We start from the raw sequence: 14,881 nt of genomic DNA, 5'->3' as shown, positions 1-14,881 counted from the left end.
TCCAGAAAACGCATGTCAAAAATGCTATAAATTGATTTGCATTTTAATGAGGGAAATAAGTATTTGACCTCCTCTCAATCAGAAAGATTTCTGGCTCCCATGTGTCTTTTATACAGGTAACGAGCTGAAATTAGGAGCGCACTCTTAAAGGGAGTGCTCCTAATCTCAGTTTGTTAACTGTATAAAAGACACCTGTCCACCGAAGCAATCAATCAATCAGATTCCAAACTCTCCACCATGGCCAAGACCAAAGAGCTCTCCAAGGATGTCAGGGACAAGATTGTAGACCTACACAAGGCTGGAATGGGCTACAAGACCATCGCCAAGCAGCTTGGTGAGAAGTTGGTGTGATTATTTGGAAATGGAAGAAACACAAAAGAACTGTCAATCTCCCTCGGCCTGGGGCTCCATGCAAGATCTCACCTCGTGGAGTTGCAATGATCATGAGAACGGTGAGGAATCAGCCCAGAACTACACGGGAGGATCTTGTCAATGATCTCAAGGCAGCTGGGACCATAGTCACCAAGAAAACAATTTGAAACACACTACGCCGTGAAGGACTGAAATCCTGCAGCGCCCGCAAGGTCCCCCTGCTTAAGAAAGCACATATACATGCCCATCTGAATTTTGCCAATGAACATCTGAATGATTCAGAGGACAACTGGGTGAAAGTGTTGTGGTCAGATGAGACCAAAATGGAGCTCTTTGGCATCAACTCAACTCGCCGTGTTTGGAGGAGGAGGAATGCTGCCTATGACCCCAAGAACACCATCCCCACAATCACACATGGAGGTGGAAACATCATGCTTTGGGGGTGATTTTCTGCTCAGAGGAAAGGACAACTTCACCGCATTAAAGGGACGATGGAAGGGGCCATGTACCGTCAAATCTTGGGTGATAACCTCCTTCCCTCAGCCAGGGCATTAAAAATGGGTCGTGGATTGGTATTCCAGCATGACAATGACCCAAAACACATGGCCAGGGCAACAAAGGAGTGGCTCAAGAAGAAGCACATTAAGGTCCTGGAGTGGCCTAGCCAGTCTCCATACCTTAATCCCATAGAAAATCTGTGGAGGGAGCTGAAGGTTCGAGTTGCCAAACGTCAGCCTCGAAACCTTAATGACTTGGAGAAGATCTGCAAAGAGGAGTGGGACAAAATCCCTCCTGAGATGTGTGCAAACCTGGTGGCCAACTACAAGAAACGTCTGACCTCTGTGATTGCCAAGGGTTTTGCCAACAAGTACTAAGTCATGTTTTGCAGAGGGGTCAAATACTTATTTCCCTCATTAAAATGCAAATCAATTTATAACATTTTTTTCTGGATTTTTTAAGTTGTTATTCTGTCTCTCACTGTTCAAATAAACCTACCATTAAAACTATAGACTGATCATTTATTTATCAATGGGCAAACGTACAAAATCAGCAGGGGATCAAATACTTTTTCCCTATATGTATATTTCACATTTCTAATGTGCATTTTCTGGTTGTCAGAAATACTTCAAGTGTAATATGCTACATTCAGTAACATACAATACGGTACTAGTTTGCAATATTTGAACAAAACATTCCAGCTGTACAGTCTCTGTTTCTTAGCTCTCTGCTTCCTAGTCTCTTATAAAAATCGAGTTTATTGGTTGCGTACATCCATTTGCAGATGTTATCGCAGTGAAATGCTTTTGTTTTCTATCAGGGCAGTAATATCTAGCAATACAAAACAATACACAAATAATCCAAAAAGTAAAACAATATACAGTTATTTTGTATAAATAGTGTACATATAAAGTGGGTAAAACTGTATGTACACATTTCTGAAGTGACCAGTGTTAAATTACTCTATAGAGCAGCAGTCTCTAAGGAACAGGGTAGAGTAGCGGATGGTAGCCAGCTAGTGACAGTGTCTAAGGTTCAGGGCAGAGTACCAGTGACTGTTTAGCAGCCTGACGGTCTGGAGATAGAAGCTGTTTCACAATCTCTCGGTCCCAGCTTTGGTGCACCTGTACTGTCTTCATCTTTTAGATGTTAGCGGGGTGAATAGGCCGTGGCTCAGGTGGCTGAGGTCCTTTATGATCTTCTTGGCCTTCCTGTGACACCAGGTGCTGTAAATGTACTGAAGGGCAGGCAGTGTGCCCCCGGTGATGCGTTTGGCTGACTGCATCACCCTATGGAGAGCCCTTTGGTTGCAAACGTTGCATTTGCCAGCCCGACAGAATGCTCTCTATGGTGCATTCGTAAAAGTTAGTGAGGGTCTTAAGGGCCAAGTCAAATTTCTTCAGCCCAATGAGGTTGAAGAGGTGCTGTTGCGCTTTCACCTCGCTGTCAGCATGGAGGGACTATTTCAGGTCTTTAGTGATGTGCACGATGAGGAACTTGAAGCTTTTGACCCACGCCATTGCGGCCCCATATCTGTGGATGGGGGCGTGCTTTCTCTGCTGTCTCCTGTGTTCAGTGATCAGCTCCTTCATTTTGTTGACGTTGAGGGAGAGGTTATTTTCCAGGTACTACTCTGCCAGGGCTCTCGCCTCCTCCCTGTAGGCTCTCTCATTGTTGTTGGTAATCAGGCCTACCACTGTTGTGTCGCCAAGCAAACTTGATGATTGAGTTGGAGACAAACGCGGCCATGCAGTCATGGGTGAAGAAGGAGCACAGGAGGGGGCTGAGAACGCACACCTGTGGGTCCCAGTGTTGATGATCAGATTTGTGGAGGTGTTGTTGCCTACCTTCCGGAAATCAACCTCAGGAAGTGTAGGGCCAGTTTCACAGGGTGGAGTTCAGACCCAGGGCCCTGAGCTTAGTGATGAGTTTGGAGGGCACTATAGCAATGAAGGCTGAGCTGTAGTCAATGAACAGCATTCATAGGTATTTCTCTTGTCCAGGTGGGATAAGGCATTGTGTAGTGCAATGGCGATTGTGTTGTCAGTGGATCTGTTGGGCCGGTAGGCAAAGTGTAGTGGGTCTAGGGTGTTGGCTAAGGTGGTGATATGATCCTTAACTAGCCTCTCAAAGCACTTCATGATGACAGAAATTGGCTATTGGGCAAAACTCATTTACTTCAGTTACCTTTGCTTTCTTGGGTACAGAAACAATGGTGGCCATCTTGAAGCAAGTGGGGACAATATACTGGGATAGGGAGAGATTGAATATGTCTGTAAACACTCTAGCCAGCTGGTCTGCACATGCTCTGTGGCTGCAGCTTGGGATACCTCCTGGACTGGCAGCCTTGCGAGGGTTAACACGTCAGACAAGGAGAATGAGAGCTAACAGTCCTCGTGAGCTGCTGTGGCCCACAGTGGCAGCTTGGTGCTGTTTTCTTTGAAGCGGGCAGTGAGGTGTCAATGTCTGCGACTTTACTGGCTTTCCCTTTATAATCATTGATTGCCTGGAGTCCCTGCCACATACGTATTGTGTCTAAGCCATTGAATTGCGACTCCACTTTGTCCTTGTACTGTCGTTTTGCCTCTTTGATTGCCTCACAGAGGTCATAGCTGGTCAGCTTATGTACGTCCATGTTCCCAGTCACCTTGATGTGGTTAGATGCAGTGGTTTGCACTTTCAGTTTCGCGCAAATGCTGCCATATATCCTTGGTTTTTGGTATGGATAAGTTATCACAGTGGGAACAACATCCTCTATGTATTTCCTGATGAACCCAGTCTCTGAGTCAGTGTATACGTAGATACTATTCTCAGAGGCGAACCAGAACATTTCCCAGTCCGCATTGTCAAAACAAGCGTAGATTATGATAGTTCAGACCAACAATTGACAGTCCTTACCATGGGTGATTCCTGCTTAGGTTTCTGCCTATAGATGGGGAGGATCAGAATGGAGGTGTGATCTTATTTGCCGGAGAGAGGGCAGGGGAGGGCCTTGTAGCCACCCCAGAAGGGAGAGTGGCAATGATCCAGAGTGTTGGATGCACGAGTATCACAGAAGATGTGTTGATAGAATTTTCCTCAGATTTCCTTTATTAAAGTCCCTAGCTACAATAAATGTAGCTTCAGAATATGTGGTTTCCAGTTTGCACAAAGTCCAGTGTAGTTCCCTGAAAGCCATTGCCGTGTCGGCTTGGGGGAGAACATACACGGCAGTGATGATGAAGAAAGTTATCTTGGGAGTTTATGCAGTAATTTGATGGTGAGGTATTCCAGATCGGGATACCAAAAGGACTTTAGTTCCTGTATGTTTACACAAGTTGTAAATCATAAAACATACTCCTCCACCATTATTTTTCCCTGAAAGTTCTTTCTTCCTGTCTGCATGATGGACGGAGAACCCAACTGACTGAATGGATGGGGACTATATAATCGGAGAGAGCTATGATTCCATAAAACAGAGTATGTTACAGATCCTCGCCCTGAGATCGTCTACTTTAATGTCCAGGGACTGAACGTTAGCGAGTAATATACTTGGAACTGGTGGATGGTAATGCATGAGTCTGAGTCTGACGAGGGCCCCACTTCTTCTTCCTCTTACTCGTCAGCGTTTTGGTGCAGACCCCGGGATGAATGGAGCTGCCTTGGGCAGTTCAAACAAACAGCATCCATTTCAGGGAAGTCAGATTTCTGGTCGAAATACTGGTGGGTGACCGCCGTTTTAATATCCAAAAGTTATTTTCAGCTGTAGGTAATAATACAAGAGACGTTCTGAGCAAATAATGTAAGAAATAACAAAAAATAAAGTTGGCTTGGAGCTAGTAACAGAGAGACTGTGTCTGTTACCTATATAACCAACATTCAATATGAGAAGTGCCATTAGTTTTCCTAACAATGTGATAGGCAATCACTCAGGCCCATGGTCACATGCTCAAGAAAGACTTGTGGCCCTAAACATGAACACCAAAGCCAGAGAGAAATCAACTGAGATGAATTTAACCGCTCCTTACCTCCATAGAGAGCTCTCTGTGACACTGCCAAGGCTGAAGTCAAAGTACTTAGTCAGCATTAGAATCACCTACAAAAGAAAACACAGTTCCCATCTCAGCACACATATTTAGAAAATACGAGTAATATACAACCCTTTGATAATGTAACACTTCCATGCATCATATCATCTGACACTTTGGTGGGACTTGAAGTAATGAGTTGCATATTATGCAGTATTTCACAATTGTGGTAAATAAGCCTAAAGTTCAAAATAAAGGATTTAAAAAACACTTTTGACTACCTAATTTTCAAACTTGCACCTGTTGCTATTTTATCATTGGAAGTGGTTTGAGCAGGATGGCCTTAGGAGGAGTGCATCGTCAATTTTACAACAGCAGCCTTAATATGGATACTCAGCTTAATATGGATGCTTGTCAAACCTCCACACACATATACTAATCCCAAACCAATTTATGAGGCCTTGTCAAGGCTTCATTCTGCATGAGAATGTTGCATCTTCTGTGTAAAGGTAAAGGTTGTGTCACGGATTCCCCCAGTACTTCTGCTCATTCCATTCACCAGCTCCAGAGGTCTACGTCACAGGCCTTCTAGGTGTCACTGAACTGGATCATCACCACCAACCCCGGACTGTCTTACGCACACCTGATTAGGATGTGTATATATGTGCCCTCTGTTCCCCATTGTCCTTGTCAATCATTGTTCCCATGTCGTTTGGTCTTGTGAGTACCTGTGCTTTGTTGTTTTGGCTTTCATGCTACGTGCACTTGTTATTTCGGGTCACATCCCATGTAATTATTAAAGGTTAACCCGCACTCTTTTGTTTGGGTTACATCCCTGTGTACCTTATATACGTGTTTTGTTTTGGGCTTCGTCCCTGTTCCTTTTTCATGACATGTTGTATTTTTGGGTGGAGTAATAAAAACCCCTATTACTTATTCCTGCGCCTGTCTCCGATCATTATACAATGTGACAGGTTGTGTTTTTTTTTTTTAGGGCTCAGCGGGTTTCTTCCATTACAAGCATCCCGGGTACAGCAAGGCTCTCCTCGTAAATATCATGGACATCTTTTTTGAGGAGATTGTAAAGAACACCATTGTTATATGGCGGTTATACAAGCTCATACTTAATAGGTATGTAGACAAATAAATTGCGAGGTGTCATGTAAATTATTCTACATGTTAATGAAAGGCTCTATGGACAGCTCTTTTTTCTGTTTTAATTTGAAAGGAGAAACTTCTTTCCTACTCAGCGTTTGTTGGAACCTAAATTGAAGTCTTTGTATCACTACATTAATATTACATACAGTCAATGTTTACAGATTGATTTTTCCCATTCCCTCAGCTCTAAATACTTGAAGACAATGTGGGAAAATGACCATTTAAGTACACAACTCTCTCAATGGTTTACTGCATAATAAACCAGTGTGGAGGTCTTCTACACCTTGGAGACAACACCTATCTCCTGGGGCCATTGGTCTTTCCAGTTGTACCCATTTATTTTGATTAAAATTTGGCCTTTTAGTTGTCTCTTCATTGTAACATATATATATTGTGGTTGGCCAAAGTGTGATGAGGAATAATCTGAGTATTTTAACACAGCAGTAATCTAGAAACCCACACATTGGGAAATACAGTGCCTTGCAAATGTATTCATCCCCCTTGGCGTATTTCCTGTTCTGTTGCATTACAACCTGTAACATAAATATATTTTTATTTGGACTCCATGTAATGGACATACAAAAAAAAGTTGAAATTGGTGAGGTGAAATTAAATAAAGAACTTGTTTCTAAAAAAATATAAAACGGAAAAGTGGTGAGTGCATCTGTATTCACTCCAATTGCAATGAAGCCCCTAAATAAGATCTGGTGCAACCAATAACCTTCAGTCACATAGTTAGTTAAATAAAGTCCACCTACACTTGAAGTTGGAAGTTTACATACAACTTAGACAAATACATTTAAACTCAGTTTTTCACAATTCCTGAAATTTTCCAAAAATTCCCTGTCTTTAGGCCAGTTAGAATCACCACTTTATTTTAAGAATGTGTAATGTCAGAATAATGGAGAATTATTTCAGATATAATTTATTTCATCACATTCCCAGTGTCAGAAGTTCACATACACTCAATTAGTATTTGCTAGCATTGGCTTTAAATTGTTTAACTTGGGTCAAACGTTTCAGGTAGCCTTCCACAAGCTTCCCACAATAAGTTGGGTGAATGCTGGCCAATTCCTCTTGACAGAGCTCGTGTAACTGAGCCATGTTTGTAGGCCTCTATGCTCGCACACACTTTTTCAGTTCTGCCCCAAATTGTCTATAGGATTGAGGTCAGGGCTTGTCATGGCCTCTCCAATACCTTGATTTTGTTGTCCTTAAGCCATTTTGCCACAACTTTGAAAGTATGCTTGGGGTCATTGTCCATTTGGAAGACCCAGTTGTGACAGCTTTAACTTTTGTCTTGAGATGTTGCTTCAACATATCCACATAATTTCCCTCCCTCATGATGCCATCTGTTGGTGAAATGCACCAGTCCCTCCTGCAGCAAAGCACCACCACAACATGATGCTGCCACCCCAAGCTTCACAGTTGGTATGGTGTTCTTTGGCTTGCAAGCCTCCCCCTTTTTCCTCAAAATGAGGATAGTCATTATGGCCAAACAGTTCTATTTTTGTTTCATTAGACCAGAGGACATTTCTCCAAAAAGTACAATCTTTGTCCCCATGTGCAGTTGCAAACCATAGTCTGGCTTTCTTATGGCGGTTTTGGAGCAGTGGCTTCTTCCTTGCTGAGCGGCCTTTCGGGCTATGTCGATATAGGACTCGCTTAACTGTGGATATAGATACTTTTCTACCCGTTTCCTCCAGCATCTTCACAAGGTCATTTGCTGTTGTTCTGGGATTGATTTCACTTTTTGCACCGAAGTACATTCATCTCTAGGAGACCGAACGAGTCTCCTTCCTGAGTGGTATGATGGTTGCATGGTCCCATGGTGTTTATGCTTGCGTACTGTTGTTTGTACAGATGAACGTGGTACCTTCAGGCGTTTGGAAATTGCTCCCAAGGATGAACCAGACTTGTGGAGGTCTACAATTATTTTTCTGAGGTCTTGGCTGATTTATTTAGATTATCCCATGATGTCAAGCAAAGAGGCACTGAGTTTGAAGGTAGGCATTGAAATATATCCACAAGTACACCTTCAATTGACTAAAATTATGTCAATTAGCCTATCAGAAGCTTCTAAAGCCAAGACATCATTTTCAGGAATTTTCCAAGCTGTTTAAAGGCACAGTCAACTTAGTGTATGTAAACTTCTGACCCACTGGAATTGTGATACAGTGAAATAATCTGTCAGTAAACAATTGTTGGAAATATTACTTGTGTCATGCACAAAGTAGATGTCATAAACAACTTGCCAAAACTATAATTTGTTAACAAGACATTTGTGGAGTGGTTGAAAATGAGTTTTAATGACTCCAAACTAAGTGTATTTTCTATCTTCCGACTTCAACTGTATGTGCAATCTAACATCATCTGCCTCGTGATCTCAGTGTATATTTACACCTGTTCTGAAAGGCCCCAGAGTCCGCAACACCACTAAGCAATGGGCACCACCAAGCAAGCGGCACCATGAAGGCGAAGGAGCTCTCCAAACAGGTCAGGGATAAAGTTGTGGAGAAGTACAGATCAGGGTTGGTTTATAAAAAATATCTGAAACTTTAAACATCCCACAGAGCACCATTAAGTCCATTATTAAAAAATGGGAAGAATATGGCACCACAACAAACCTGCCAATAGAGGGCCTCCCACCAAAACTTACAGACCAGGCAAGGGGGGCATTAATCAGAGAGGCAACAAAGAGACCAAAGATAACCCTGAAGGAGCTGCAAAGCTCCAGAGTGGAGATGGGAGTATATGTCCATTGGACCATTTTAAACCGTACACTCCACAGAGCCTGGCTTTACGGAGGAGTGGCCAGAAAAAAGCCATTGCTTAAAGAAAAAAATAAGCATGTTTGGTGTTCGCCAAAAGGCATGTGGGAGACTCCCCAAACATATGGAAGAAGGTACTCTGGTCAGATGAGACTAAAATTGATATTTTTGGCCATCAAGGAAAACACTATGTCTGGCGCAAACCCAACACCTCTCATCACCCCGAGAACACCATCCCCACAGTGAAGCATGGTGGTGGCGCTAAATACAGGGAAATTCTTGAGGGAAACCTGTTTCAGTCTTCCAGAGATTAGAGACTGGGATGGAGGTTCACCTTCCAGCAGGACAATGACCCTAAGCATACTGCTAAAGCAACACTCGAGTGATTTAAGAGGAAACATTTCAATCTATTGCAATGGCCTAATCAAAGCCCAGACCTCAATCCAATTGAGAATATGTGGTATGACTTAAAGGTTGCTGTACACCAGCGGAATGCATCCACCTTGAAGGAGCTGGAGCAGTTTTGCCTTGAAGAATGGGCAAATATCCCAGTGGCTAGATGTGCCAAGCTTTTGAGACCCCAAGATACTTGCAGCTGTAATTTCTGCAAAAGGTGGCTCTACAAAGTATTGCCTTTGGGGGGGATAGTTATGCATGCTCAAGTTTTCATTTTTTTTGTCTTTGTCTCATTTGTTTCAAAATAAAAATGATTTTGCTTCTGCAAAGTGGTAGGTATGTTGTGTAAATCAAATTATACAAACCCCCCAAAAATCTATTTGAATTCCAGGTTGAAAGGCAACAAACTAGGAAAAATGCCCAGGGGGGTGAATACTTTCGCAAGCCATTGTAGAGATGAATGGTCTACCAATTACATGAACTTTATAGCTTCCAAAAGTCCCAATCTGCTGGACATTGTCATACACAATAAAATGAACCAGAGCAGTTTGGAAAGTAGAGCCAATTCCTTCCTGTCTTCTGGATGGCCATTACCTTATCTATTTACTTGGAGAAGGTCCAGTGGAAGACTCAAATCATTTGCATCCTCAAGTGCCAGCTGGAAAAGTGTTAGGCGAGTGTTGAAAGTGCAAGGTGAAGCTCTCTTAATGTTGTAAATATTTAATGTGCCAGGCATCAATATACAGTGATTCTTAAATTTGTAGATTTTTCTGTGTTAAACAGGGGGTTGGGGCTGGGTACTTACTTGGTATCTAACTGTAGCTATGAAGATCCTGTGTGAATCTCAACCCTGTGTGAATACATTGGTATGAATCTTATCATTCTTGAGGCATGAAAGAGGTGTTATAGTGATTTTAAAGGGCTTAGTTTGAGAAGATTACTACAGTAGAATGAAGGCGCTGTATTAAGAGGGATGGAGGAATGTGGGATAGAGGGTGGAGGGGGGCACCCTATTAGTGAAGGATGAGGAGCCTCTGAAAGAGACATTTAAAGGCTAGACAGACTACAAATTAAGATTCATTCCCAGACTCAGCGACTCCCTGATCCGGCCTTATCAGCTTCAGGAATTAAGTTACCTCATCAATAAAACTGTCAACATATTTACCCGCTGCAATTAAATAGATAGATGATTCCATAAAATCAATTGTTACCAAGTTACTGCTCTGAATATCAATAATATATGGTGGTTTTCTATCTTTACCCTATAAATGGAAAAGCACTAACACATTACCATTTTTGTTTTTTAAGAGTTTCTCAATCTATTTCCACTACTACAACACTAATGACGCTGATGAAAAATAACAAGCCAGCTCCCTAACGGTAACCCTTATTGTACAGATGTGAATTGTTATACTTTTTAAGTTCTTATTAGCAATGGAATAGAGACACCCCATTCTTAGAAACTTTAAGTACATTATGGCAAATTAATATGAGATTCAAATTAGAATTTGCAGTCTAACACAATGAGTCTTAAGAATTGTGACATATTCACTGCGAGCGGAACCAGTGTTTACTTTCAAAGAGATGTTTCTGTTGATTCATAATGATATTATCATCAAAAGTTACTCATTTTGAAAGTAGAGGCTTTCATATTATCAACTTATCATCCATCTATATGTTAAAATCGGACTAATTACCCATCTTTTACTGGATGGACGTCCTTTTAAAAGAATACACACTGAATAAAATGCATAAACTATCATCCTTTACACAACCTTTACCTTTCTGTTTCAGGCTTTATCTGTTGGTACAAACACAAGCTCAGAGCTCTCAACCATACAACCTCAACCTGTATTATTGGCTTTCTTTTGTCTACCACATCAATTTGTATCTCTTTATTCAAACAGACAGTGTTTTTTGAAGTCAGAGCTATTTGGTCTCATATGAATAACATGTCAACTGGATCATGAATTATTAAGTGACTTCACGGTAGATTATTGCAAAGATAAATGAGTAATGTCCTCACACAACTCTCCTAACCGTCAAGATTCCGAAGCATCCCACACCATCAGAGCTTAAGGTAGGATTGCTTGACAACAACATAATACTCCAGATCACTGAAATGTATGTTAGTATCTCCTGACTTTCACTACTAACAACTGAGAGTTTTATCTTGAACAAAAGGATGTCTGAATATCTGTAAATATAGTGGGTGCAATTGAAGTGATATGTGGTAGTGGTAGTAGTTCCGCAACAATCAAATGTATATCGGGAACATATCAGAGTGATAGCAGTTCTTAAAAAAATGTAATGGGTGAATATTTAATCATGCCTATTTGTAATCACAGACAGTGTGGAAGCCTTTGTTTAGGCCTCTAGAAATGCAAGTGATATAAAACACCTATTATTCATCAATAAACAAATTTCTACAGCCAGCCTGCTTGCTGTAATCACTTGTAATTACAGTACAATACTGTAGAATTGTTTTTCTTACAGTTCAATAGTACATGTTACTGTATTGCACTGTGTTTCATTGCTCTGGCATCAAGATACCGTGAATATCTCAGTATTGTATTGGCACTATACAGAGATAGTCAGAGATACAGTGCATTTGGAAAGTATTCCAAGTCTTTACATTTTTCCACATTTTGTTACATTACAGCCTTATTCTAAAATTGATTTTTTTAAAGTATTTCTTCAATCTACACACAATACCCCATAATGACAATGCAAAAACAGGTTTTTAGATTTTTATTGCAAATATATAAAAAATGTAAAACTTCAAAACGACATTTACATAAGCATTCAGACCATTTTGAGTCGCATAGCAAAGGGTCTGAATACTTATGTAAATAAGGTATTTATTTTCATTTATTTTTAAATTGGCAAAACTGTCTAAAAACCTGTTTTCCCTTTGTCATGATGGGGTATTGTGTGTAGATTGATGAAGAAAATATTTAATTTGAAATATTTTACAATAAGGCTGTAATGTAACAACATTTGGAACAAGTCAAGAGGTCTGAATACTTTCCGAAGGCACTGTATATCATAAGATATCTTGTTGTAATTGCTATTATTTTGAAGACCAATGTATCCTTACCTACAACATTTTCAGTAACACTTGCTTTGACTGTGATGTTTTTTTAAATCAACCTTGTTTGAACCTTGTTTGACTGTAAACTGCTAAGGATAAGAGTGCCCGCTAAATGGCCAAAATGTAAATATAAAAATGGCAAAGAACACAAAAAATGTGTGCTGTAAATTGGATTACCGTAAAATAAATCACTGTACTGTAATTCTACAGGAAATGTTTTACAGTGCACTATGACTCTCTAGATCTCTGTCATTAACATATTTATTCAGCACAAACTCCTTCAAACAAGCCTTAAGTTCAAAAATAAAACATCCATCCTAAAGCATTTATTACATGTAACAAAATGTTGCACAACCAAAATCCACAAAAGCCTATATCTTGGCATGTCATCACATTTGCAACCCCTAATTGAATATCCATTTTGATCTCTGTTTCCCTGAACCTCTGTGAACCATATCATTTTAACTGGTTAACCAGAGTATGTACAGTAGCTATCCGACATGCAGAAAGGACTCTGGCTAGGGATATCCTGATGCTATCATACATACTATTAGGTAAATATGAAATGTAAGATGCATTACAGACACCCCTGTGGCGGACATTTCTCTGTTTTCAATTGTTGAAGTGAGAAATCATCAGAAGCCCCTTCTTCTTTGCATGTATGCTTTTTCTCTAACGACTGTCTCCAGCCAGACAATGGCAGCTTGCTGAGCCTCGAAGCTTCATCGTGCATGAGGGGGGTCTGATCAATGCTGGCAAGATAAGAAATCGAGTGGGTTTGTTTCCTACCCAGCCCAAAAGTAGCACCTGCTGAGCTGAGGATGCTTTCAAAAAACACTTTCAACTCATTGATATGCCTTCTGAAATGTGGGTGCTCAGAGATAAAGGTGCAGGGTTGTGTGTTCTGTTGACAAACTCAAAGCTAATGTACCTTACCTGCAATGAGATTTGTCTAACTCTGATACAATGGATGATAAATTAATGCACATATTGTAAGAACTGGAACCAAAGCAAGTGTTAAAACTAGGGGGCAGTATTTTCATTTTTGGAAAAATAACGTACCCAAAGTAAACAGGATTTTTGTCAGGACAAGATGCTAGAATATGCATATAATTGACAGCTTAGGATAGAAAACACTCTAAAGTTTCCAAAACTGTAGAAATATTGTCTGTGAGTATAACAGAACTGATATTGCAGGCGAAAGCCTGAGAAAAATCCAATCCGGAAGTGCCTCATGTTTTGAAAGCTCTGCGTTCCAATGCGTCCCTATTGAGCAGTGAATGGGCTATCAACCAAATTACTTTTTCTACGTATTCCCCAAGGTGACTACAGCATTGTGACGTAGTTTTACCCATTTATGTTGAAGAATACCCGTAAGTGGCTACATTGTGTAAGTGGTCACCTAACGGCTCTCAGAGAGATTCTCGCGTAAAATACAGAGGTAGCCATTTTTCCAATCGGTCCTACTGAAAAATCAATTGTCCCGGTGGATATATTATCGAATAGATATTTGAAAAACACCTTGAGGATTGATTATAAACAACGTTTGCCATGTTTCTGTCGATATTATGGAGCTAATTTGTAATCTTTTTTTCATAGTTAAGGCTGTGGTGGTCATGACATTTTGTCAGCCGGTTATAAACATGCAAAAGATTGCCGGTCTCATGGTAATTCACTGTTGATTAAAATAAACACATTTAGATTCTCCAGACCTGCACGCATACAAGCTGCTGATGCGTGCTTTTGGAACATCTACATTTTAAAAAGTAGAATGCATCAATTTAATATACACCATCACAATCCATCCATTATTTATTTTAGGTTGGTCTAAAGAAACATTATGATATGAAGAAAATGTATTTCAGAAGAACAGAATATGAGTTGGCCTACTGTATGTTATCTGACAATGTGCAATGCCATAGGCTGTAGACTTGTTCATTTAGCAGACACGATATGATTCTGTGTCACGTTCTGACCTTAGTTATCTCTGTTTTCTATATTATTTTGGTTAGGTTAGGGTGTGACTCGGGTGGGTATGCTTGTTAAGAATTGTCTAGGGGTTTTGTAAGTCTAGGGGTTTAGTAGGTCTAGGTATTTGTATGTCTATTGTGGCCTGATTATGGTTCCCAATCAGAGGCAGCTGTTTATCGTTGTTGTCTGATTGGGGACCGTATTTAGGTAGCCATTTCCCCTTGGGTATTTATGGGTTCTTGTCTATGTGTAGTTGCCTGTTAGCACTCATGTGTATAGCTTCACGCTTCGTTCGGTTGTTTGTTAGTTTGTTAGTTTGTTTCAGTGTTAATTCGTTTAATAAATTAAGAATGTATGCTTACCACGCTGCGCCTTGGTCTCCTCCTTACGACGGACTTGACAATAAGTCCCGTGACATTTTTTTTATATTCTATGATTTTATAGTAAGATGAATATAATTGAACTTGATTGAAATAAATAGAAAGGATATTTTCCCATTCTGGAGCGAGTGTGTATATGAAGTGGCTATGTTGATCGTAAAAGAGATAATTTGAAACAGGTCCTATATACGCTAGATTTAGAGTTATTTGGCAACTTTAGTAGTGAATGATACA

General features: G+C 40.4%; 1 protein-coding gene across 1 annotated transcript in view; it reads right to left on the bottom strand.

The window, feature by feature from the left end:
* LOC109898856 (VPS10 domain-containing receptor SorCS1-like) overlaps window positions 1–14,881 on the bottom strand; it is a 116,416-nt gene that overhangs the window by 64,692 nt on the left and 36,843 nt on the right. The window contains exon 3 of the mRNA XM_031835001.1: window positions 4,878–4,945. Within this exon, the coding sequence (XP_031690861.1) occupies window positions 4,878–4,945 (68 nt within the window). The remainder of the gene's footprint in view (window positions 1–4,877; window positions 4,946–14,881) is intronic.

The sequence above is a fragment of the Oncorhynchus kisutch genome, linkage group LG11, assembly GCF_002021735.2.
Source record: "Oncorhynchus kisutch isolate 150728-3 linkage group LG11, Okis_V2, whole genome shotgun sequence".
Taxonomy (NCBI): domain Eukaryota; kingdom Metazoa; phylum Chordata; class Actinopteri; order Salmoniformes; family Salmonidae; genus Oncorhynchus; species Oncorhynchus kisutch.
Note: the sequence above shows the minus strand (reverse complement) of the source record. Positions and strands in the feature narration are given on the sequence as shown.